General features: G+C 49.4%; 9 protein-coding genes across 9 annotated transcripts; 4 read left to right on the top strand and 5 right to left on the bottom strand.

Moving 5' to 3' along the window:
• The first annotated feature begins 2,008 nt into the window (after positions 1–2,008).
• On the top strand, positions 2,009–3,111 carry BU24DRAFT_420279 (uncharacterized protein). Its single transcript, XM_033527433.1, has 2 exons — positions 2,009–2,529; positions 2,624–3,111. Exons 1-2 carry the CDS (start codon positions 2,356–2,358, stop codon positions 3,053–3,055), a joined length of 606 nt encoding a protein of 201 aa, XP_033385580.1. The 5' UTR covers positions 2,009–2,355; the 3' UTR covers positions 3,056–3,111.
• Positions 3,059–5,133, bottom strand: BU24DRAFT_478321 (uncharacterized protein; the record flags this gene model as incomplete). The annotated part of the gene is made up of 3 exons (XM_033533026.1): positions 3,059–4,096; positions 4,146–4,562; positions 4,617–5,133. Coding segments are annotated over 3 exons (1,800 nt in total), but the record flags the coding sequence as incomplete, so codon positions are not given.
• A 2,278-nt stretch (positions 5,134–7,411) lies between these two features.
• BU24DRAFT_460311 (RCC1/BLIP-II) lies at positions 7,412–8,691 on the top strand (the record flags this gene model as incomplete). The annotated part of the gene is made up of 2 exons (XM_033531812.1): positions 7,412–7,568; positions 7,634–8,691. The coding sequence occupies 2 exons, from the start codon at positions 7,412–7,414 to the stop codon at positions 8,689–8,691; spliced, it is 1,215 nt and encodes a 404-aa protein (XP_033385578.1).
• A 352-nt stretch (positions 8,692–9,043) lies between these two features.
• Positions 9,044–10,832, bottom strand: BU24DRAFT_146579 (uncharacterized protein). The gene has a single exon (XM_033521204.1). The coding sequence runs from the start codon at positions 10,669–10,671 to the stop codon at positions 9,397–9,399; it is 1,275 nt and encodes a 424-aa protein (XP_033385577.1). The 5' UTR covers positions 10,672–10,832; the 3' UTR covers positions 9,044–9,396.
• Positions 10,833–11,341: 509 nt separating this feature from the next.
• Positions 11,342–11,949, bottom strand: BU24DRAFT_146589 (uncharacterized protein). The gene is made up of 2 exons (XM_033521205.1): positions 11,603–11,949; positions 11,342–11,554 (listed from the first exon to the last, which is right to left on the bottom strand). The coding sequence occupies exons 1-2, from the start codon at positions 11,804–11,806 to the stop codon at positions 11,459–11,461; spliced, it is 300 nt and encodes a 99-aa protein (XP_033385576.1). The 5' UTR covers positions 11,807–11,949; the 3' UTR covers positions 11,342–11,458.
• On the bottom strand, positions 11,871–12,622 carry BU24DRAFT_146544 (uncharacterized protein). Its single transcript, XM_033521203.1, has one exon. It carries the CDS (start codon positions 12,475–12,477, stop codon positions 12,094–12,096), a length of 384 nt encoding a protein of 127 aa, XP_033385575.1. The 5' UTR covers positions 12,478–12,622; the 3' UTR covers positions 11,871–12,093.
• Positions 12,623–14,815: 2,193 nt separating this feature from the next.
• On the top strand, positions 14,816–17,031 carry BU24DRAFT_146517 (uncharacterized protein). The gene is made up of 2 exons (XM_033521202.1): positions 14,816–15,803; positions 15,859–17,031. Exons 1-2 carry the CDS (start codon positions 14,917–14,919, stop codon positions 16,847–16,849), a joined length of 1,878 nt encoding a protein of 625 aa, XP_033385574.1. The 5' UTR covers positions 14,816–14,916; the 3' UTR covers positions 16,850–17,031.
• Positions 17,032–17,048: 17 nt separating this feature from the next.
• BU24DRAFT_420272 (acid protease) lies at positions 17,049–19,488 on the bottom strand. Its single transcript, XM_033527432.1, has one exon. It carries the CDS (start codon positions 19,067–19,069, stop codon positions 17,303–17,305), a length of 1,767 nt encoding a protein of 588 aa, XP_033385573.1. The 5' UTR covers positions 19,070–19,488; the 3' UTR covers positions 17,049–17,302.
• Positions 19,489–20,607: 1,119 nt separating this feature from the next.
• On the top strand, positions 20,608–23,463 carry BU24DRAFT_146489 (uncharacterized protein). Its single transcript, XM_033521201.1, has 3 exons — positions 20,608–20,783; positions 20,889–21,402; positions 21,450–23,463. Exons 1-3 carry the CDS (start codon positions 20,708–20,710, stop codon positions 23,158–23,160), a joined length of 2,301 nt encoding a protein of 766 aa, XP_033385572.1. The 5' UTR covers positions 20,608–20,707; the 3' UTR covers positions 23,161–23,463.
• Positions 23,464–24,004: the final 541 nt, after the last annotated feature.

Raw genomic sequence — 24,004 nt, 5'->3', positions numbered from 1 at the left:
CCTTGCAGCTCATGTTCCCATCTCATCCGGTCCCCTTTGAGGGAGAAACCAGACGAAAACTAGATATAAAAAGCAAAGACTAAAGGCGTCATATTCATTCACCCCCCTCCCCCATCGGTGAAATCGAATCAAACCAACCCCCTGTCCGTTCATCCTGGCTTTCTCTCCTTCCCTCCCGTACGATCGAATGTAACGCCTATCGCGGTTGCCGCTCATGCAGCTCCATGCATGCACGCACCCGATTTGCTCGTCGGCATGCCCGCTGAAGAAATCAAACACTAGGTACTCCGTAGTTATCCAGCTTTTCCACTTGGCTGTGTATTCTCTAGAGGGCCCACTCCACTCCACTCCACTCCACACCTTCCCCCCCGGGGCTCCCGTGTGCGTCAGATGAGACGCAAGTCATACATGCTGTGTGACGGTTGCGCGTAACGTTGATTGGACCCACCGATCGTATTTTCTTTCATTGGGTTTGTTGGTATGTTTGGCGTAGATGAACTGAGTGGAGGGAGGAGGCTTGGAGATGGTTGGTTTCGGGATAGTGGAAAGTGGAGCATCCAGTGCTCTGTTACTTTTTCTTGTGAGAGCGTGATCGTGCGAAGCATATGAGTTTATTTTCTACTCTCTGGACTTGAGGATCATTAGCTCTGTTGCATGAAAAGTTGGTGATAGGAACTGCGAGACTCGAGGGGAGAGAATAGGAAATGTGTGGTGGGAAATGGCTTCCTGGGTTACTTGGACTTTGGCTTCATCACTGCTGGTTGGATCCTCGAATGTGGGATGTGTGAGAGATAGATGACAAAGGATCTAGCACAATTCATAGAGATCCTATGATGCCAAATACGGGGTTCTTTGGATCTATTACGGGGTGACGGGCGGGTATGACTGTCACTCACATTTAGGGGTCGGTTTTCCTGAATCGGACGAGCTAGGGTGGATGCATAACCGGCGGGAGGACATACGGAGGTGCGACGTGAAGTCACGGGTGTATGGTAGGATACGATACGATATACTCAATGTGGCTACCAATGCGATTGAGGTGAGATGTTCAAGTGGCCAGCACAACGTACCTTCGATAGATACTTGCTCCTGAGAAACATTTGATCGGCGATTAGCCCAAGTCTATCCGGGGAGGAAATTTGGACATGTGCAACTGCTAGTTAGAATCTTGGGCAAGATATGGCAATAATATCACTTGGGTAGGTTTCTGAAGCGGGCATCTCTTCGCTATTTGATGTCAGTTGTATCTAAAACTTGTATCCTTACTCGTAAGCTCCTGCGTTTGAACGCGGAATCTAGAAATGTGTGTTATGATTTAAAAGCCACCATGATGTACTGCGTCACTTGAACTGATCAAACCAGACGCTTCCTTACGTTTTCTAAATGCCGACTTCGCCTGCCATCTTCTATGATTTCAATCTTCCCAGATGCGTCAACGCCGAACTCGGAATTTCAGAATGTCGGAATTTGGACGAAGAGCTGCAACAAATCGATGCCTTATGCTCAATCATGCTCTCTCTGCCGCTGAGAGTCACATCATCTTACCATGTTAAATCTTTACGATTTCCACAAGTCAAGATAGTAATAGCCTTGTTTTCTACATTGCTTTGTGACGCCATGTCTATGGTCAACGCAACGGGGAAGTAGGAGATCGCATTAATTCAGTCTCATATTCTGCGCATAATTCATACATGTTGGAGCCATCATTGAAACCATGCTCCAGCCCAGTGCTTGTTAGATACCTACCTTGCACATACATCTCTTTTGTCCCCTTAGGCAATTGTCAAGCTAAGTTGTGACGACATACGATCGGTGAAATATCTCCACTACAGAGTGGTTTCTATCATGCCTCATTCCAGAGCGCAATCATGTGAGCCTTTTCTCACATATCGTCCGTGTATCGTATGTTTTTGAGGATCGATAGTGTTCCGCAAATTGCACTATCCGGAGATGGGCCTTCCGCATATAAAGTGCAAATTTGAGCTTCCTTTATAATGGCGATATCCTCTGAGAATGTCTAACAAAGGGGATATTCTCCGCTTTCACATATCATGACTTGATTATTGCCGTACTTAGTGGCTTCATATTTGAACGCTATCCACGTGAGGTCGCGAGAGCCGTCGTATCATCTATGACGCGCGCGGGGCACGGGAGGCCAAAGCTCCTTGAACCCCCCAGTACTCTCAACTAGATCAAACGACAACAACAACAACAAACACCCAATCGATGCCCATTCGCCCGCGCTCTATACACCTCAGCTCCGTAATATCTAGACCTGCGCATAAGGCTCTATCATCATCGAGGGCTGTTTGCTCCTTCCACTTTCTAGCTCCGCTCCGCCGCCCCGCATACGACATGCCTTCAGCACCCAAAGTTACAAACGTGGAGCCGCTGCCGGCCTCGGAGGCTAAATGGATCGAATTCCAGAAGATATCTTGGAGCGACCAGGAGGGTAAAGGTCGCATATGGGAGGCGGCGGCGCGCAAGACTCGCGGACAATCGGGTGTGGATGCCGTTGCTATCAGTACCGTGCGTTTGAACAATTATCCCTCTCTTCTCAATAGCGATACACAATGGCTTTTATGAAAGTAGCTATGCGATTAGAGATTGATTATCATCATAGATTATTCGTCATCCTTCACGCCCACCATCAACCATCATCATCCTGCAGTATCGCCCGCCCGTCGATGCAATCTGCGTAGAGTTCCCCGCAGGTTTGATCGATGCGAAAGAGACGCCAAGCGAAGCCAGCGTCCGAGAGCTGCACGAAGAGACTGGATACAAGGGGAAACTAACCTACATCAGCCCGACGATAGTCAGCGACCCGGGCATGATCACCGCAAACATGCAACTTGCGACCGTCGAGGTGAATCTGAAAGAAGGTGATAAGGAGCCTGAGCAGGCGCTTGAAGATGGAGAGTACATTGAGAGAGTCATCGTGCCGCTTGATGAACTCTTCCAGCGCTTGGAGAAGTACAGCGAGGAGGGCAAGAGGGTCGATGCAAGGTTATGGCATTGGGCGGCAGGTTTGCACTTTGCGAAGACCATGCTATGAATTCCGTGTGAATAGTATTCAGGGTTGGAATAATTGGAGGTTTCTCAAATGATGGGCTATCTAGTAAAATAGATCCAGGAACCATGAATCGGTCTCTCAGACTACTAATCGACCTTGAAGCATCTGCACGCCAATGACTACTGTTGTGCCTTCGGAATCTGCCCATGTGTACCTCTCATACACATAAATGACCTTTGAGTGACTCATTCACAAGCTGGAGCCTCTCCATGACTTTCGCATGCCTTTCGTCCTTTTCCATCTGCATATTCGTAGCTTCCCGTGCCTCGAGCTCTACTTTGGCCCTCCTGGCGTCTTCTTTCTCGAACCTCTTCTTCCACATCCCGACCCAATTGACTCTGGACTGCCTCATCCAGATCGGCCACCACATTTCTCGCACCCACCGAACGAGAACCTTATCTTCGGCTCCACTATCCGCCCAAGCCATTTCGAAGGTCTTTTCGCGCGTACTCTGCCTAATATAAGGCTCGCCCTGAGACGTGAACGAAGTCCATCGTGCAATGCATATCAACTTAGCATCGATGGACATGTTAGAGGGAGGGGGTCGCGGGATGTGTTTCATGTTGTCTGGTGGGTCGCGAGGAAGCGACTCCAGCAGGAGTGCGACATCGTGCGGAGCGATAGGGCATAATGCCTTACTATCATCTGAATCAACGGATGATGCTGAATAAGGCGGTGAACGAGAACCGTCATCGGAACCGATGGCGCTGTCTCGTCGTGAAGATGGCGGTGAGATTTCGACGAGCTCGGAATCCACGGATTCGAGTGCCTTCAACGGCATTGATTGTAAGTGTGTGGTAGTATTGGCGGGCAGAGTGATAATGCGTGGTGGAGTGAGATCTTCGTTCCAGCCGTCCAAGCCTACGGGTATGGTTTTCTTCAGAAGATCACGTAGACGCAATTCCTCGACATCCCTGAGATAGGACTTTCGTTTCTTGTAGTATATCATCGCGACTGATGGGTACTTGGTGAAGACCGTCTCTCTTAGGGCAACTCGTTTCATTTCGTACCACCGGTTGATGTCTGCGACAAGTAAACCACTAAACGGGAAGATATAATAAAAGAGGCCTACCTTGCGCCTCTTGGTTCAAGAACTGGTAGCCTGGGTATCGATCAGGTATCCACTCCTTGACGAACTTCACGAATGCCAGCGAGCGCTCAGTCAAATGTTTGACATAATTCTCCTCCCTGAGCCGCTCGGCAAAATGAGCTGGATTGAACAGCCAGAAGTTGGTTAGATACTCGAACACTGCAAGGAAGTCAGAGACCCAATCGCGAGAAACTCTCCAGTAAGGTTGATACTTGCACTCAATATTTTCCTGGAATCCGGCACCTAGGATTCTCTTGTCCAGACCAAGAAGACTCAGCGCCTCCCCCGGTTCACGGGTCAGATAGATCATGCTTTCGGCCAAGTTGACTTTCTCCATTCCCTCCACCCGTATGTGGAGTCCAGTTGGATCCATGGTAAGACCGAGTGGCTTGATCATACCTATGTGAAGTGAGTCAATTGATTCAAACATGGCGAGTCTCGATCGTCACATACTGCCTATCATCTTCGAGGCACTCGCGTACAATGTCTGGAAGTGCGCCCACTCGAACAATTCTGGACGCTCACACACTTTGACATCGATCTGTATGAAGATGTCACCGTCTTGATCAGTGGCAGGAACAGCAAAGAACATGGTCTCCTCCGCCTTGACTCCCTTGCGGCCATATGGAGTATTGAGGGCGGCCTTGATGAGGGAGACATGGTGGTCGTAGTCGAAGTGGAGAGATGGGGCAACAGTGCATGGAGCTGCGACCAGTAAGTCGACATCGCCAAAGTCGAGCTTCGAGGGCAGCTCGGAAGGAACCACGATGTGGCGGAATATCTTGCTGAGAGCCTTGGTGGCTGTACTGCGGGTTTTGAGATAGAGTTCTCGGGATATACGTGGGGTGTGGAGGCGAGGAAAGGCATGTCCACCCATGGTGTATCGATATATGATTGATATAGACTGAGTAAGAATGGGTGGAAGATAGAGCTGGAGTGTAAGTTTGAAGAAGTAGAAAGGTGAGAGAAATTCTTTTGTGGTGCAATTGGAAGCAATATCGTTCACGATATATAGTGAGAGGCACTGAGAGTTATCAGAAAGCTCGTCAATGCATTGAGGGTGAAGTTCTAGGCTACCGATCGAAGTAGCTACTGAGAGAGGCAATATTAATGAAGGTAAGTCAACTTGAAGTGAGGGTTGATTACCAGCAACTACCTAGCGATGTACCTACCCGCGATTTTCTTGGACAGCAAAGACACATTCGTACTTGCTCTAGTATATCAAACATGGGTCCTGCTCCTGTAGATTGTGTAATGAGAACATGCTTTGTGTATATCTTTATTCTTTCTGGCAATATACTTGTGAGATGGTGAAGCAATATGCCAATCTGATCCCAAAAAGATCATCCAGTTCGTGAGATCTTTCACCCTCAACGGTAGCACCAACATGAGAGCATTTCAATGACTAGAATTTAGATGCTCTGCGAAACCTGCAAAGGCTTCAAAAACAACGCTGAGATCCCACATCAATCAGTCTTCAGATCAAACCTTTCCGTTGTAGAATTACGGGACCTTAGTTTCAGTCGCAACATCTAGCAAACTTTCCTGGATGGTGCACTACAAGAGAGATCACCGATCTTCGTGCATAGGTGGGCTGCAGGTTGAAAGGATAAAAGCTTATCTCGCGAGACATCCGAGAGTGTTTGTTTGTCTCACATTGAAACCACGACCAACTCCGATGGATCTGCTCAACGGAAACCAGAGGTGTGTTGGTAATTCTGAAAACTTTAAACAGACAACACACCTCCGCCTGCCTATGACGAAATGTTTGTTTGAAGATTTATGTTTCAAGTGGATAAGAGTGAATGTGGTTGGTTAATGAGGGATGAAACTCCAGTTGCGCTGAGTGAGCACCAATAGACGTCGTTGGTGGCGGAGTTACACTGGATGAACTCTTTTGTTATGAGTCTTCAATCCTTCAATCCAGTTCTTGGCATACGCAAGAGTAAGCCAGCAATAAGGCCAAGAGCCTTCATTGTACGGACTGGCATTTGGAGTAATAACTGTTCGTTGTTACCTAGTACAAGGGATAATGCGGTACGGTCAACGCTGCATGGCTGTCCCTGTGCGGGGTAGCAACAGCAAATCGGCAAACCCGGTGACAGAAGAGCAATAATCAACCTGGTACCTGCACAAAAGGCTCTTTGTTATTGTCCGCAACTTGGTGTTAATGCTCCGAGACGTGCATGTGCAGGAAGTACATAAGTCTGACAGAGAATTGCAATCAAGCATCACGACGGAGGGGAGGTCCTCGCGCGATTAGAGTATGGGTTCCGGGCAATATCATCTAAGACTTTTAGCCCATCATCTTTCATGCAGGTACGCAAATCGCCTGGGTACCCGCCCCTTGCATCGCTGGCTTGCATACTGGGGTTTCAGCATTAATGCAAGATGACAATTTGGTGTCGGCTTTGGGGGACAAACAAGGCAGGAAGGCTTTCGATGATGATGCTGTCTGCGGACTGCCGTTGAATGAGCGTTCAGTCACCGCGCTGATCAATATGCGGTGGATTGGCGGCGACACAAGGGCGACAAGCCATCGCGTCAAGGCAACAGTCAATCAGGTCAGGGACAAAAATGAATGCCTTATGCGCGTTGGGCGGCCAGGCGAATGTAATGACATTAAAAAAAAACCGATGATCGTCGTGGGAAAAGAGGGTCTGTGTCTCCGTCTGTGTTCTGTTTCTGTGATGTCATTGTCCCTGGATAAAATGAAGACCTAAATATCCTCTAGGTCGCGATCGGCTCAGGGGCTCCAGAGTTGCTGGCCATCGCGAATCTATTGCTGCACGATCTGTGTTGAAGCATAATGTGAACCGTGAACTGTGAGATTGTGGAGATGTGACTCGTGGAGTCGTGAGTAGAGATGCTGCCCTGAAGTCCCTGAGGGATTGACTGATGACTTTGGTGGGTTTAGATTGGGATGATGACTCGCGACCACACGTGACTATTCAGGGGTCCCCCGTCCATCTTCTGATCCAGGTAGCTGGTGCCGGCGCCTTTCCCGTTCGGGCGCATATTCAATACTGTCGACTGTCTATCATCCTGCGTCGTGTCTGCCCCACGACGACCTTGGCCATCTTCTCCGACGACGACGTTCCTAGCTAGTATTTGCGTATGCAGCAGCCCAGTGAGTGGCAAGGGTTACAAAGGAAAGAAGGCTCCTGTCCGAATCAATTGAATTGTCAATCGTACCAAGGAGGTACCCGATTAATATTGAAAGAAAGGGTGGGTAACAATACATTGGTATGGAACTCTATGGCTTTGGCTTCAACGGTCATGCTCAATTCGATGTTGGCGAAGCAATCAATAGAGATACCCAGAACCAACTTGCCGCTATCCCGATCTGTATCCTTCGGAGTGCTTCAATAGAAGTGGTGTGGACGTCTTGGTGTGATGCCGTAGGTGTGTTCTCTCACAGCATGTCCATCCACAGATCGAGCAACACAAGTGCTCATTGATTGAAACAGTGAAAAATAGAGAGAATCGTTACCCTGCGAATGAGACTACTACTCTGCATTATGTTGGTCAAGGCGTGACAGAAAGCCAGGCGCTTTACCTCCGACAGAATGAGACGCTTGTCACTCGCTATTTCGGCAACTCACTTTCAGAAGGCCTCAATGGGATTATCAAGATATGCCCACCAACAGTCACATTTTTTCACCAAGATGAGGATGCCGTGGAACTTGGTACCGTATTGAGACACGAGCACGATATCCTGAACATCTCCATCACCAACGGCGGACATGTGATACTCTTGATGGAAGGAAGCCAGTCTCAGAACGACCCAAAATCAACCAACAACACAATACTCTCATTTACCTCTCTGCAAGATGCCGAACTCTGGCTGCGTAACCCACAATTCTCAAGCAGTCCTCCCGTTCAGGCCATTCCTCCGTGTAAGCAACTCGTTTCAAATGCGACCACCACAACGGCCCTCACGATATCGGGGCAAGTCTACACCTGGACGTTGGACCCTCGCTTCCCTCAATGCTTGGGTCGTCCGTCCTCGCCCGACGATGCGCCCTCTGACACTCCAAATCCCATCCCGTATCTCTCCGAAACCCGGATTGTGAAGATTGCCTCGGGCGGGTACATGTCAGCGGCAGTAAGCGAGGAGGGTGAACTGTTTCTGTGGGGTCAGGCGTGTCCAGGTACGGAGGGAGAAATCAAAGCCCTAAGGCGGACTGATGTCAATGATGACGGCGAATCCGGGGATGAAGCTGGCGACGAGTTTGTCCAATGCGTTTCTATCGCGATTGATGGGCAGGAGGCTCGCATTACCGATGTCGCTATCGGGTCGGGGCATCTTCTGGTGGCGGTGGAGGTTGAGCAAAGCGGTCGTGCGATGGGAACCGTCTTTTCTGCTGGACTTAACGAGAGTGGGCAACTAGGTCTGGGGGTGACATCAAAGTTTGTAGACGACTTCACTGAGGTATCTAGGTTGAGGGGAAAGAAGATGATTAGTATGTCTGCTGCAGGATGGTCAAGTTGGGTGGTAGTCGGATACGAAGAAGTTGTAAGCTGATTTCGATCAACTGTTACTTCTTGTCTCCCTCACAACAATACTTCAAATGGGAAATGGCAATGACTCTCGATATTCATATATTGATTGGATCGAGAATATTTGTATTGACCCAGCGGATATGATAATATACTGTTCCTCCTCTTCCAGCCTGGGAAGACCTGCAATTCTGCCTCCTGCAAATACTTCAATGCTAATGAAATGCCTTTTGGAAAGGAGCGCTACGTGTACGTCAAATTCGTAATGTACGAGGGATATCTTCAAAAGGAAATTGAAACAGCCCAGAACAACGAAATGAAGAGAAAACAAAGTATCGACAAAGAACAAAAAAGGGACACGAAGGCCGTAGAAGCGGTTACAAAGGAAACGAAATTTGCCGTAACGAGTAAACCAGGTCAGCGACCGTGTTCAGTCTAGAGTCTTTCATGTACGCCGAACCCCGCTGAATAATGGTGTGCGCATGAACAGAAAAAACAATAATGATTACAAGAGGATACGATAATCTTTTGCGAGTACGCGCCAAGGGAGCGGCAGCCAGGTCAGACCGGCTGTTCCGGGATAACCAATCCTTTGGAGGCGCAATCGGTCCGTACTGGTAAAGAAGAAGTTGGTAATAAAACAACTTGCGAATGCGAAGGAAATGTTGGAGCACTGTCGCGTGCTGTTGGGGATTGACACGAGGGTGATATGTGATGCTTAGTCGGGAGATTAGCATTGTGTCGTTACTCGCGGTACGACATCGGACACATCCATGTTCTGCACCAGGTCGAACGACAGACCATCGACGAGAACCCTGTGCTGAGATTCGATTAAGATTTCATGGACATTTGCCAGGGCATCACCCTCAAATGGCGAAGTGGCATGAACAACCTTCTTAGTTGGATCTCGAGGAGAGACGGCAGCGATTATCCGATCCCGTACCTGTGGCGGGATAGCAGCTATTGGACGCTTGCAATCGAAATAGGACGCCGTAGAACTAGAGGTAAAAGATGGGGCAGATGAGGCTGTGAGTTGAGGTCGGGAGGAGAGTGCGGATGAGGGATAGTCTGAATCGTATTGGGTGGAACCTGGGTCCGTCTCGTGAGCCGCTAACGGCGGCTTACTGGGAAAAGTAAAACCCTCGGCATTGGGATGCTCCCCTTCCTTGTGTTCCTCTTCGAGTGGCGTTGAGGAGAACAAAAAGGATGCGTTGTTGGCGGTCTCATAGTATTGCAAAATCGATGGTGTGGCTCCTGTACAAGATCTAGGGACAGATGACAAGGTCGGCACTGGTCCTAGGGAATATCCTAATTCGTTGTCGCCTCCATCCTCGCTGTCGTCCGCGGAGCTCCAGGCAGAGAACTGGCTACGAAGTGGAGGTCGAACAGGAGGTATGTCAATCAAGTTTGGGGCGACGGACTGCCGCTTTGTTGGACTGATAGGTGACCGAGGCTGCAACTTGACTTGCACCGCAAGATCTGAACATGAGCGTGGAGAGGTTGGTGATGGCTGGTACGACGCAATAGATTCGAGTTGAGACTGAATGAACCTCGCGAGATTGGCAGAATAATCTCCCAAAGGACTGGCAGGACAAAGAGGAGGCGAAGTCATTGTTCGGACAGGTGGTGCAAGTCCCGTTATCGTCGAGCCACTCTTGTCAGTAATGTTGGACGATACCCGGGCGTGGCGAGTGTCGGGAATTTGGGCTTCAGAGAATCCGGTGTCTGGCTCTTCGACTTGAACGCGCTGCTCTAGGTAGTGGATATGATCGGTTGGCCTCATAGGAAAAGTGTCGTCGTCCGCTGATCGATTCCTCCGTCCACGCCTTTTCTGTTGAGCAAGGCGACTTCGAACCGCAGCTCTGCCCTCGGCAAGTATCAGCTCTGCTTCTGGTGTCGAGCATCCTAGGACATCCACGAGAGGGAAGGAATTGCTTCTTTTTCTGAATGTCTCAGGCCGGGGGCTGGCTGTTCTGGAGTATGGAGAGGAGTGTCGTTGGATCATATTGGAACGATTGGTAGTCTATGGGTCAATGTATGTACATTGCCGCGAGGCAGCAGATTGATATTGCGGAATGGGACGGGTATCGATTAATAAAGCGTTCGATTGGGATGAGCGGAGGAGGTAGAGATCAGCGATGATATGCTGGCTGGTTGAGAGAGGGAGGTAAGTAGGGAGGGAGGAATGGAAGACCGTTGCGAGAAGAGAGTGTGTGTATTAGATGGCAGAGCCTATATGGTGGGTGTTGATCGGCTTGATCGAGTTGAGAGAGCGAAGCGTGCATATAACCAACTACAACTCGGCGTAAGGAAGGTAATAAACCTTAATGAAGGATAGTTACGAGGTAGATGTAGCAGAGAGAAAGAAAAAACCGTTCGGTCGAAACGGATCTTACTCGACGGAGCATCAGGCTGATATGAGATATGAGTGGGCCAGTTCTCGTTTCTTAGTGCAGGCTCCTGGAAATAGTACTCGTAATAGTAGTCTACCTAGTTGGTCCACGCAGGTTAGACGAGGCCGCCAGCGCCGTTGGCGAGCATTGTCCAAGTCCACATGACGTTTAGAAGAGCTGTAAACCACAGTCGTGGTTGTGCCTTGGACAGACGAGGAAAAAGACCTTCAGGGTTGAACCTCTGCCGGAACCCGCTAGTGTCAAGGTGTTACCGCCAATCACGTCCCCTATCTCCTTCTTCCATTCACCACAAGCATCCCTGTCCCCTACACCTACGAGGCACCGTCCCCATCATCCCATCATCCATGCCACACTTTTAGTAGTTACTTGCGATGATAGTCATTTGCTTGTATGCTGGCAGGCTTGTACATGTACTTGTACAAGTAGGTCTACCGCCGAAGTATTCTTACATGGGTCGCGTACACATGCTAAGAACTGTGGCAATCAACATGAGAACTGTGGTTGGAAAATCATCAAGCATACTAAACCCCAACTCTCCCCCTCACGCTCCCCTAGTAATTTGTTAGTTAGCAGAATCAGAATCAGAAGCAGAAGCAGAAGCAGAAGAAGAAGCCGTGGTGGTCGCATCTTGTCGCACCGTATCGGTCGATTCGGAGCGCCATCTTCCCACGAACTCCACCCTAACCACACCCATAAGCCCATAAGCCATAACGCCCATACGCCCATAGCACCAATGCCATCACCCCCACAATGTTGCCTCCATCGTAGATCCAACTTTCTGCTCCCGCGAGGCTGTTGGGTTGGGTTCCTGACTGTTTCACGGTCCTAGCATCGTCATCTCCCTGACATAGGGCGATCGATCAGGCCTTCTCGTGCACCAAGGTCGTGTTATTCGAGTGTATCAACAAGCGAGGTATGGACAGTAGGGCATGGTATGGTATGGCAATCGTTCTTTGGCCGCGTCGACGGCGACGTGTGCTGGTGTGTGTGTTGTGTGTACTTGGACATGGTGATCAACCTTGGATCGACACTATCCTTGCTTTTATCGAAGCGTCCGTGTTTCTCCAATGCCTGATCAGCCCTGTCACAACCTTTGTCAATGATGAATGTGTCCCTTCCGCCTCCACCGTGAGTGGCCACTCGCTGCAAAATTCTAAATTGCAGGCGTAGCGATCAACCACAAAGCCGCTGTTCAACCCGCATCTCATCATACAATAAACATGCCCTCCCGCCCCGAGGAATGTGTTCCGCGGGGCGGGCACGCGAAAATGAGATCTTTGATCTGAACCGCCATCGAAAACCAACAATTCCACCATCAGCGAGCAGCTCGCAGCGGCAGAACCGCACGCACCCACACCTCTTCGCCCAAACCTGCGGCAGGCGGCGGTCCATTGCATGCATGCGACGCTAGAAAGATAGCTGGGCACCAACTGAGAGGACTAACAGGCGTTAGAACTTGCTCGTTGCCAGGAACATCCGGCTACCCCGGCGCCTGTTGCTGCTGCCCTCGCACAATAGCCACGAAATAGACAAGACGTCAGGCCAGTCCGTGAAGAGGGAAGCGAGAAGATGGACTGACCATGGCAAGCATGGGTGTGTGAGATGTGTGAGGGAGGACTCAGGAGTCTGAGGACTCAGAGTGATGAGGATAGAGGAGGGGGAGGGGGTAGGCCAATGCTGCTATAGGTCACTGCTTGTCCCAAGACTTGTCAATACTCCCTTCGGTCAATAGATGCTCTTTTGCATAGCCCAACGCCAGATCACATTGCACATACCCGGCAAGATGACTCCTTAGGAGCAATTCTTCACGGTCCAAACTGCCTAGTGTGGGGAAGCTGTTCCGTGCTGCGACTTCTTGCCTTTTGTAAACGGAGTAATAGTCACTTGTATAATCCTCGGAAACGGTTAACAGGAGCAGGTGCTTACAAAAAGAGAGGTGCCTAGGTGTTAGTGCCGCCGACCTGGTCACCATCTCGGAACCGACTCTGCCAGAGTCACAATCGCTCCAAGGTGGGTTATCCAGGCATCCATGCCATCTCAACCCCTCAACTTCCTTAGGATCCTGCTCCGGCTTTCGTAGCTTAAAGACAAATGCAAACATCAGCCCATGCGAACCAACTTAGACCTACAATAGCTCCTTGCGCGTGGCCTTGCTCCCTTGAGTTTCTTCACGCACGCCCCAGCCTGCTTTTGGGCCTCTTACTGAGGTTCGCAAGCTTGGTCTTTTCGCTGACTTCGGTTCGTACAGGCCAACAATCCCCAGTCAGATTCATCGCAACCTTGGTTGTTGCGAAAGGGGTTCGGCCCTACGAACAGGAAAATGACTCTCGCCCAGGCAGGATGGATAACTCCCATCTCTCCTTTCATGGCCCAAGTGTGCACATTGCTCTGTAGAAAAAAAAACAAGGGCGTGTCGAAAGACGTCATGGAAGGCTCCGACTATTGCTGGACTGTAGGGAGCTGTATCCTCCGACTCCTCCGACCACATCTATGACCACAACAACCCTGATCTTCGTCGGCCCACAAATCTGCATTGAAACAATAGCACCGCTGCTTGCACTCGCCGCCCATGAAGTGCAGTGCTTTTAAATCCTTGCAAAGAATTTGCCTATCAGAGAAGTCGATCTTTCTAATTCGGTCTTTCCTGAAGGCGCTTGCCGCACCGTTCCGGTCCAGTCCCAAACTTTGACCTTGCCCTTTGATACTACTCGTACTCGTGTGTCAGTACCATATGCTTCATACGTGGGAATCCTGGAAACCACCAAGAGCATACAGTCATATTTCTTCGGCAGTCATCTCTCTTGACTTGGGCCCGCATCATTATGATTTTGAATTTCTTGAGGACCGCGTATGTGATGAGGATGATTTTGCGTCGTTGTTTCAAGCTCTTACATCTAGTAATCCAAGAGTACCACCTGTGTTGGATAAGCCGCATCATACACAGTAGTAACCCATATAACACCAGGCGCCATACAACAACTAGGCGTTAATTAATGACGTATTCCCCTCTGGTGGCTTGTCTTTGCAGAATGAGCTGCGATCAGAGAGAGCATAGTTCCCGACTGTAGTATCTAAGCCAGCGAGGTCTGCGTCCTGGTCCTGGGCATATACTTGAATTATCACGTTAATCGTGATGAATGGTATTGGCTATTTTTTGATTGCAGCTGGACATTTTGTAAGGGCCACATCCCTAGGATACCATACACGTAGATGCTCATTGGTACAGAGGTGAGGGTTCAATGTTAGCGGTACAGAAGCGTTATCTTCGATCAGGTTTTTACAAAAGGAAAGCTTCTGTCTGTATTTGAACCAATATTCAATGTGTTTATGCCCAATGATGCCGTGCATGGATCTCATCTCGCTGTTCAGTGTCCACGTACATACCTAGTCGAGGATGGTTGTATCGTAGATGCGCAGGTAAATTAGGAATTGTTTCCTACACATGGAACTGCGAATTCTTGCACTTGTACAACTGAACACATACATACTTGCAAGCCCTGCTATTTCGAATAACACTGACAAAAATTAACGGCAATCCATCTATTCCATTTGTAGGAACGTAGTTAATTGCGTACCGTGTACCTATCCAGCAAGTATGGGGTCTGGATCGGTTGGTCTGTGCAGGTCCCTGCATTTAGTGCGTCATGTTTGGCGGTTCAAAACTCCACGTTCACATTCACTTTCACTGTCAATCCCGCGACCGAACAACCCTTTTGTATAGCTATCGAGCCAACGACATATAGCACGACTGTCACAATCGTTCATACCGATCTTTGTCGCTAGATTGCTTGCGCTGGACTCGCCACTTCGTCCAAGCACTGTAGCATCCGCTGAGAATGGACGCCGATCTGTTTGGCCGTCTACTTGGTCGCGCGACCGCCGAGTTCGTAGAGATACGTCCATTATTACCCACGTATATACACCTCATAGCTTCCGCGCTATTTCCAATCTACACAGGAGCCCACGCATCTCTATCACGGCCTACCTCCGCAGCTAAGCCCACGAAACGTAAAGCCGACCGCAATGATGACGAGGACAGCGACGATGAGGACGAAGAAGAAGAATACAAGATGGAGGGCCTATCTCCAACCGATGCAATACTCATGCCGCTTTTGGCGGGATGCACACTTGCAGGGCTCTATTTCTTGATAAAGTGGCTCGACGATCCCAAGCTGCTCAATAAAATCCTGAATGGCTATTTTGCCATCTTTGCGGTTTTCTCGGTTTCACGATTAATTACAGATGCATTGGATATTGGACACTCGCTCATATACCCACACAGGTTCGCTATAGGAGGTGCACTCTATCATGTCGATGGAAACGAGAAGAAGGCCTTGCCAGTCGATGGGAGAATCGAAGGCAACGAAGAAAAGAAATCTCCACTTCCGGGCTTCTTGAATCGAATACCATTGACGGAGGGCTTTCTAAACATTCTATGGAGCGATCGGGCAATGCCTAAAAACAAATGGACGATACGGATGTATATCCATCGCGTATTTGCTGGGAAGGTGCTTCTCGGCGCCCACGGCATTGTCGGCTTCGCCATCTCTCTTTGTTCCGTACTCTATTTCAATTTTGTGGACAAGCCATGGTATTTGACGAATCTCATGGGATTTGGGTTCTCCTATGGCGCCTTGCAACTGATGTCGCCCACGACTTTTGGCACTGGAAGCCTGATCCTGTGTGCACTATTCTTCTACGATATCTACTTTGTTTTCTTTACGTGAGTATACATTCATCAACCGTATACCCGATCTCGGCACTGACACGATTGCCAGACCAATGATGGTAACAGTAGCGAAGTCACTGGATGTCCCAATCAAACTTGTATTTCCTCGCCCATCCCCCCCAGATGCCCCTAGCTCAGCAGCATCCCATGCTATGCTTGGCTTGGGGGATGTCGTGCTTCCTGGTATTATGATAGGCCTGGCCTTACGCTTCGATCTTTTCGTCTTCTATCTTCGCAAGCAGAAACTCGTGAAGCGGGCTGGTGTTGATGGACAAGACCATGAAACCGTAGAAAAGGCGAAGTATTTCTCGCTAGCCGGCAGATGGAGTGACCACTTCTGGACTCATTCATTGTTTGGGCGTCCGCTTTTCAAATCCTCCAGCACCAGTCGACAGGAACAGCCCTTTACTTTCCCAAAGGTGTACTTCAAGGCCAGTTTGACTGGGTATATCCTCGGCATGCTAGCTACTCTTGGTGTTATGCAGATCTGGGGGCATGCACAGCCAGCCCTACTATATCTCGTTCCTGGCGTTCTTGGAAGTTTATGGCTAACGGCACTCGTGCGTGGCGAGCTTGGCCTGATGTGGGGGTTCAGCGAAGCTGTGGAAGAAGAGGAGGAAGTGAAAGGGGAGAAGAGTTCTGACTCCGTAACCAATAGTACTACTGCACCAGAACGTTCGAGTTTCTTTTCCCTCTCCGACAAGAAGGGCCAGGAGCGAGAGGATCGCATGAAAAAGGCTTTTAGCAAGCATTTGAAGGTCGAAAATGAGAGCGATGACGAAGTTGATCAAGAGCCGAGTGGAAATTCAAAGAAGGAGACTGGGGTACAGGCCACTGTAGGACATAAGCCCAAGCGAGAAGTCCTCTCGTTCTCGATTGAGGCCCCGTGGGATCTCAAGAGCCCGCGGTCTATCAAGAAGAAGCCTTCTAACGTGCTGGAGTCGGAAAACGCTAATGGTCAAAAGCAACCAGAAGATGCGTCGACCGAAGTCGATCGCACCACAAGTGAGCCTGCTGGCAAACGTGTCAGACGTTCATGAATCTGCTTTCCCATTTGTGGGCACGTGTTATCTTTGAAGGGAAACAGGCGTTAGACACTGGCTAAACGATCACGTTATTATGATTATGGGGGAGCTATACGCATTCATGGCATAGCGATGGAGTACCTCTTGCTCGTTTTATGGTCGTGGTTGAGCAGAGAAAAGGAATATGTATAATGTATATAATATATATATGATTGCTCATGCTCGTATTTAAGTGTTCTTCTGCAGTACATAACCTTACAAGTACGATAGACTTGGTCTCGTTAGAGCAGTTTCTGATTACTTGAGCTTTGTCGCTCTGGTTGTATTTAGACATGCCAAAAATATATGCTACGCTAAAAGGATTGGTATCAAAAAACTTCATAGAAGAAGAAGAGATATTACAAATGAAAACCCAAACGCCCAGGGGTAATGAGTCCCATAATCCATACATATTCAATCCATTATGTTTTACCCCCTGTGATACTGATAATCGATTCTTGGCGACGGCGTCATTGGCGAGATGCCCGTTGATGACTGTCTCCCATCCTCGCTCGGAGCCCTGCTGTAAGTCTCGTTGGCCGCCCGCGGCGAAAGAGTGTCCATCTCGTGGTAGTCTCCGGCCGTGACTTCCTCCCACCTCGGCGTGGCCGGCACAAGGGGAGTCGCGTCCATCTCTTGCAGAACATCCGTCGGGCTGTAGAAAGGTTTTGGATCGGAACGTGGGAGTGGCGAAGCGAGTTCCGTCAACGGCGTCCCAGAAATTTCCTGCGGCTCGGAAAGTGGATTCTTGTGTGAATTTGCGTCGTGGTAGGGGGTCGAACCGGGAAGTTGGGTGTTCTCGAGCTCGTACTTCGCGTTGGCCGCCCGACGTCTCTTGCGACGTACGAAGAAGAATGCTACGACGCCGAGAATTATGAGGACGGCGGCACCGCCAACCGCGATCCCGACAATAGCACCTGTGCTAAGGCTTGACCCTGAAGAGGATGGTGAAGTGGTAGAGGTTGAATTGGAGGGAGGTTTGATGGTTACTATGTCGGCGGCAGGGAGAGGGTCCGGAAAAGCGGCTTGGGCGACTGTGAAGTTCGCGCGCTCGTAGTCAACGATTAGGTATGCTTCTTGTAGGAACGCACGACCGAGCACGTATTGCTTATCGCTTGTGGCACGGCGAATCGGGAAGTAGTTTGTGGCATTATCATAGTAGGGATATGATGCCTGTAAGTCAAAGGCGGCGTAAGGTAGAACGATGTTGGTAAAGTTTACGGATGAATCTTGCATCGAGTTGACGAGCTTGATTGTTACTGATGGATTTTTGGCGGTCAGCTGTTCATGTATTGTATCATTCACGGTGTAAAGCTGTGTGCGGTTGTCGTATGTGAGCCCAAAGGCAACTGCGAAGTTGTCGCAGATATCTTCCGGAAGCCAAAGATGGGAGACAGTGGAATCGATGAGGGAGAAATGATATGACGAGGAGAGTGAAGAGGTCCCATCCAGCGTATTGGTTGCCGTGATTGACTCGACCCCTACCGTGAGTAGACGAGAGGGATCTGTAGAGAACGTGAATGAGAAAGGAGTGTCATTTGCTTCGAATCGGGTCGAATCGTATCCGCCGAATATCAAACTCCCAAACACCGACTTCAACCTATACCTTGCGCCAGCGGTATATGCAAACGAAATGCTGGGTATTTTGGACTGTTCCCTCAGTTGGTATATGAATGAATCGATCGCTAAGCCCAAGCTGTTGAAACTGGACTTTGTTATGCCCAGTGGGATATGTCCCAAAAAATAGTCCATTTCCGCTATGCCTGTGACAACTTGTCGATCCAGCGCAAGCGCTTCGCTGCCAGCAGCAGCGTCACCGAGGGCGATGTTGTCATATCCAAATTGACCCGTGATGTTGATGTTAAGCCTCTCTTCCAGGTCAACACCAAAGATTCCGATTTGCGACCAGCTTTTTGAATTGTTGGCCCGGAAGCCTGGGCTCTGAGAGCTCTGGAATATCTCTGCACCACGCAGGTTCGGACAGTCTGCGCCATCTTGTTCCAGGCATCCATCTGGAACGACCACGAATGCCTGCCCACTCTGTGTAGATGCCAGTACCCTGAAGTCCTGTCCGGGTGTCCCGATATTTATCTTGAAAGTGCTCCAATTTCCATCATTGCCATCGAACTTGCCGGATGTGGGCACGACATACGGCTCTGGTATAGTACTCGGCTCGGCACGCTGCGCTGCGCGCATAGTGGGAGAAAACGTTGAAATCGTCGGATCGAAGTTCGCGTAGAACTGGTGTTGGAGTATATGTCGAGAATAGTAATTTTAATATAACACAAGGAATGGAGATTCGAAGCGAGCGTGACTGTCTCGGTGTATCGCGATGTATCGAGCACACTTAGAAAAAGTGTTCGTGATGAACGATTTGGTCCATTCGAGAGAAAGTCAGAGAGAGGGGTTGCACCAGCATTTGGCCCTCCTCCGGTGAAAACTTAGGAAGACACAAAAGTTAGGGTCGCATCTTGTTGCTCAACTGGTCCTCCCAATGGACATGGGGGGATGACCGGCTAAGGTCCAAGAGCTGGGTTGTCTAGGAGAGGGAAGCCCAGCACAGCATAGCACAGCCATGCCATGCCATGGTTCCGATTGCATGGGCCTATTGGAAGTAACGCGGGCTTGAGGTTGTGATTCGACAGACACTGGATGGTCTCGGTCTAGGCGGCCGTTCAGCTGAGATTTAAGGTTGCACCTGCGGCCAAATGGCAGATGAAAGGGAGGGAACACATCATGTTGAGGTGCTATCGTTGTCAGTAAAACATTTTGGAGCGACTTTCCTGGAATAATAATTGACACACAAGAATTCATCTCACATACCGTTATGGTGCGTAAATCCACCTTACGCTCTCACGGCTATGTAAACAGCTTCATTCTATGTGTCTTGTGCTTCACGCTTGCGGCCTGTCTACCTCACCCGCTGTCCAAAAAAAGAAATTCTTTTCCTGCAAAGCATGTTTTCACCACAGCTGTCAAGCTAAAGGCCCTTTCTACATCGAATCATACACCGTACTTCGTACCTGAGGATGAAACATTCAGCCTCCAACACACTACTGCTGGTCTTGAATGATTAAATTTCTGCCACAACTCGACCGCTATCATGGCTGTACAATTGCTGGCCCGCAGCTTCGGGTGCTCCGTAGATCAAGTTGCAAACCTGGAGTGTCCCTAGCCTCCAATAGGCAACACACTATATGAGGGCTACAAGCAAATCAGGGGAACTAGTGCTGAGGGCGGAGAAATGTGCCCATGGAGCTTTTCCCGGCAAGCAACTCCGTTCCTGTAGTGACCCATTCATCCTACTGATAGTCGGCTAACTACCCAACATGTTCGCTTGGGTAGGCTTGTTCAGTACAAGTACAAGTACACGGAGTTCAACGACTGCTATAGAGTACGGAGTATAATAAAACTCTTTGAACATCTTCAAAAGCAGAGTGCACCGACTGTTTCTACGAGCTTTAAGATGCATGTGTGCGCGTCACGTCAACAGCTGGCAATTGGCAAAAGATCGCGCTATGCGTGTCTCGCACTCGGCGGTGGCTATTCACCAGCCCCCGGGAGGTTACCTTGGTGTCAGCTGAATCCTGGACCAATGTTGATTCGCGCAAGGGTCATGCAGGTCTATTCATAGGGGCGTCCACCCGTAGGTAAAGCCCCATTTGCTTCCTCTTCTACACCTAGTCAGAGTCACTCGCTTTTTCTATTGTTCCTGGCAATATTTTACCTTCCTATGCTGCTTGTGTGTTCAAACGGATCATACGACTTCGTAGATTAGAGGAGAACCCCAGTATTGTCCTTCATCCCATGGTTTTGCGCACATAAAGTCGTACGATGCGGCCAACAGCTCTGTGGAGCTCGACTCTGTTCGCAGCTACAGTTATTGCTAACCCGCATCTGCCCATTAGGCGTAAGTCTTATGTTGAAGAGAACGGACAGTCCAACAAATGCTAATCTATCGTAGAACGTTCGTTGACCCCAAATGTGAAACTACGTAGCATGTTAACGTCAATAGTAAATTCCACTCGGATTGAACTGGGCAGAACTTCGACATCATCACCACTGCCATCATCTTCTTTCGTTTCACGGTCAACAGATCAGACATCGTTTTCGGAAACATACCCACTACCTTCAGCAACTTCGCTATCCGAATATTCGACATCTAATAATGTCTCAACATCGTTTTCGTCAAGCACCCTGACTAATTCCATTGGATCCTCGATATCAACTTCATCCAGCCAAGGCACGAATACGTCTGCTCCACATCGTACAGGAGTATGCACGGGCTGTAGACTCGAGGCCTTTCAGCCCACCGTGTTGTCTTTTAGAGACTCTTGGTCTAGCACATGGACTTCAGTTGTAGTCACAGAAACCATTTTGACTGTCTTCATCACATACGACGATGCTACCATTACAGAATATACAACGATAGAACAGACGAGTGCTGTCACCGGAATCACGAATGAGACTATTACAGCAACGGCACCCTACTTCACGTGGCTCCCTACCCCAGGAATGACCGTAACTCTGTAAGTGATGCCCCCATTGGTTCCGGGATGTGAACTGATTATCCAAGTGCTGCTGGGCCCACATATGTTGCTTACACAGAATTTTACGGGGGACTCGAGTCCCTGGCTGTTCCAACCCCTACGAACGAGTTTCCGATTACTCCTGTGCCAGAACCGACTTGTCAGGTCTCTACATCTCAGATTTTCCTCACTCCAAGTGCTGTAGAAGACTACTCATACTACATTGAGACCTTCGTGGATAAGGCACCGACGATTGATCCTTTCAAACCCCAACTGTTGCCTCCGGCTCTTATTAATCATCTCAAGAGCAATTCTCAGATTATGTCCGATTTCAGCGGCGCGGATATAGCAACTTGTACAGTAGGAGCAACTCCCTCACCGCCAATGTTGTCCGAACCTGCCTCAACTCCAACTGTTGAACCAATCTTCTCGTCTATGACTCAGATATTTCCCACGCCTCCTCCGCAGACCGTAACTACGGGCACTTATATAAGCAAAACTTATATCGGAACGGATAAGCACGTCACACGAAACGGATGCCTTCGATGCTCTACGCCTGACAACATTCTTCCAGCACCTACTGATCATCCAAACGATCCGTCAAAGTCAGAGAAGCTTGATCCACCTTCACCTCCCAACAACCCCACAGCGCCCTCCAACAATCCCAATGTGAATACTCCACCACCTGGCCCAGGCCAGACAAATAGCAATCCACAACGGCCACCTGCGCCAACTAATCCTCCCGTTCTTACCTTCGGGACAAACACTGTCACGCCAAACTCCGGAGGAAACTTCGTCATTGGATCACAGACCCTCAGTCCCGGAGGTCCGGCAATCACGGTGAATGGGAACACGGTCAGCATTGGGCCAAGTGGAACCATTGCTGTCGTCAATGGAGTGACGCAAACCCTTGGAAATGCACCGCCGATTACTCCTCCACCTGTACTCACGGCTGGTAGTCTGACTGTTCCTGCAACGATAATCGGGGGGACCACACAATTCGTCGTTGCACCTGGTCAGACATTAACCCCTGGCGGTGTTCTCACAGTCAATGGAAACACATTCAGCATGCCTGCAGATGGCCATGGATCAACGATTGTTATCAATGGAGTGACGTCGACATTGAACGGTGGCGGCATTCCCGTGTTGACGAGAGAAGGAGAAGGAGTTACAGCATCAGTGAACCAAGGCACAACGGCTTTTGTATTCGGTCCTGGGCAAACACTCACACCTGGAGGCCAAATTACCGTATCTGGAACTACCTTTTCCATGCCTGCGTCGGCATCAGGTACTGTCATAGTCATTAACGGTGTCACCACAACACTAGGTCAATCACCAATCACCGCTGCAGCCGTGCTTACTGTTGATGGCAAGACCTACTCAGCTACAGTGAGGGATGGAACGACTGAATACGTACTTGGGCCCGGGACAACTTTGAGACCTGGGGATGCCATCACTGTCTCGGGTACAACATACTCACTCGACCCGAGTGGTACCGCATTGGTCGTCAACGGAAAAACGAGCACAATACCGAAGACACCTCTGAGCAATAGCGCCACCACTACACGATCTTCATCCAAGTCCGATTCCGCAAGGTCATCGTCGACAAGTCAGGAACGCGACCCAGGCAACTTTATTGCTAGCGGGATAGGCATTAGCAGCAGCGGAGCAGCAGCAATCGAAAGGCCAATGGGACTGGACAGAGTGGTCGAGGGCTGGTTCATTGGCATTGCTGGCTGGGTGTTATTATTCGTGTAGACGGCGAGGATCTGGTTATCCACAAAGGAAAAGGGAAAGTTGCTACCTGAATATTTCGTTTGGCGTTTGGGTTTTCGCGGGTTAGGCATTGGTGAGGTTGGTTTCGATATCCTATCATTGACGCAGGGGCGGTGTGTTCAATATACTGACTCAGGCGCCCGTGGTGTTAATGTCCCGATCACGTTAATATGGCTTCTCTCATGATGTTACGAGTTGGTAGATATGGAAAATAAGGAGTATTTGGAATGTGTAATATAATGGAATTTAACAATAACTGTTCTCATCTTCTTTACCAAATTCCATATTAGTGATGTAGAGAGCATAACTATGGATTCTGAGACACGAGAGCCAAATTTAAAACCAAAAGTCCTTAAGGTCCATAGGTCCATAGGTCTTCGCTGATTGGCTGCCGCACCTATTCTGAATCAGGAAAATGGGCATAGTCACATGTCTGCATGCTGCGCACAGTAATGATGGGTAATTACCGGTGAATCGGCGACATGTCGTCTATGCGATACAAACATTTAGTCTACCTTCAGCTCTCATCAGTACTTCAGCTCATGTTTGAGGCGCCACAGTGACACATGTTACTATGTTCTTGGTCGTGTGTCAGTAGCCCAGACCGCCTGAACCCCGTGGATATGAAGCCTCGATCCATCATGAACAGACATGAAGACACCCAACGAATGTTCGAAAATTCCAGAATGCTACGTGTGCCGATGCCGGGCGTTTGCCTAGCGAGACGCATCGTGGGAATTTTAGATTTAACGTTATTGTATCACCCCTGCTGTACCGTGCTCGCGGGCTTCAGACATGATGGCAGTCCAGGGCCGAGTTGAACGTC

This window comes from Aaosphaeria arxii (genome assembly GCF_010015735.1).
Source record: "Aaosphaeria arxii CBS 175.79 unplaced genomic scaffold BU24scaffold_3, whole genome shotgun sequence".
Taxonomy (NCBI): Eukaryota; Fungi; Ascomycota; class Dothideomycetes; order Pleosporales; genus Aaosphaeria; species Aaosphaeria arxii.
The sequence above is the reverse complement of the archived record's forward strand: the minus strand, read 5'-3'. Positions and strand labels throughout refer to the sequence as shown.

Coding starts and splice junctions, on each gene's coding strand:
- BU24DRAFT_420279 (XM_033527433.1), top strand. CDS start 2,356: ATGCCTTCAGCACCCAAAGTTACAAACGTGGAGCCGCTGCCGGCCTCG. Junction 2,530..2,623: donor ATGCCGTTGCTATCAGTACC/GTGCGTTTGAAC, acceptor TTATCATCATAG/ATTATTCGTCATCCTTCACG.
- BU24DRAFT_146579 (XM_033521204.1), bottom strand. CDS start 10,671: ATGATCCAACGACACTCCTCTCCATACTCCAGAACAGCCAGCCCCCGG.
- BU24DRAFT_146589 (XM_033521205.1), bottom strand. CDS start 11,806: ATGGGCGTATGGGCGTTATGGCTTATGGGCTTATGGGTGTGGTTAGGG. Junction 11,555..11,602: donor AGGGGGAGAGTTGGGGTTTA/GTATGCTTGATG, acceptor TGATTGCCACAG/TTCTTAGCATGTGTACGCGA.
- BU24DRAFT_146544 (XM_033521203.1), bottom strand. CDS start 12,477: ATGCAATGGACCGCCGCCTGCCGCAGGTTTGGGCGAAGAGGTGTGGGT.
- BU24DRAFT_146517 (XM_033521202.1), top strand. CDS start 14,917: ATGGACGCCGATCTGTTTGGCCGTCTACTTGGTCGCGCGACCGCCGAG. Junction 15,804..15,858: donor ATCTACTTTGTTTTCTTTAC/GTGAGTATACAT, acceptor CACGATTGCCAG/ACCAATGATGGTAACAGTAG.
- BU24DRAFT_420272 (XM_033527432.1), bottom strand. CDS start 19,069: ATGCGCGCAGCGCAGCGTGCCGAGCCGAGTACTATACCAGAGCCGTAT.
- BU24DRAFT_146489 (XM_033521201.1), top strand. CDS start 20,708: ATGCGGCCAACAGCTCTGTGGAGCTCGACTCTGTTCGCAGCTACAGTT. Junction 20,784..20,888: donor CCCGCATCTGCCCATTAGGC/GTAAGTCTTATG, acceptor TAACGTCAATAG/TAAATTCCACTCGGATTGAA. Junction 21,403..21,449: donor CCAGGAATGACCGTAACTCT/GTAAGTGATGCC, acceptor TGATTATCCAAG/TGCTGCTGGGCCCACATATG.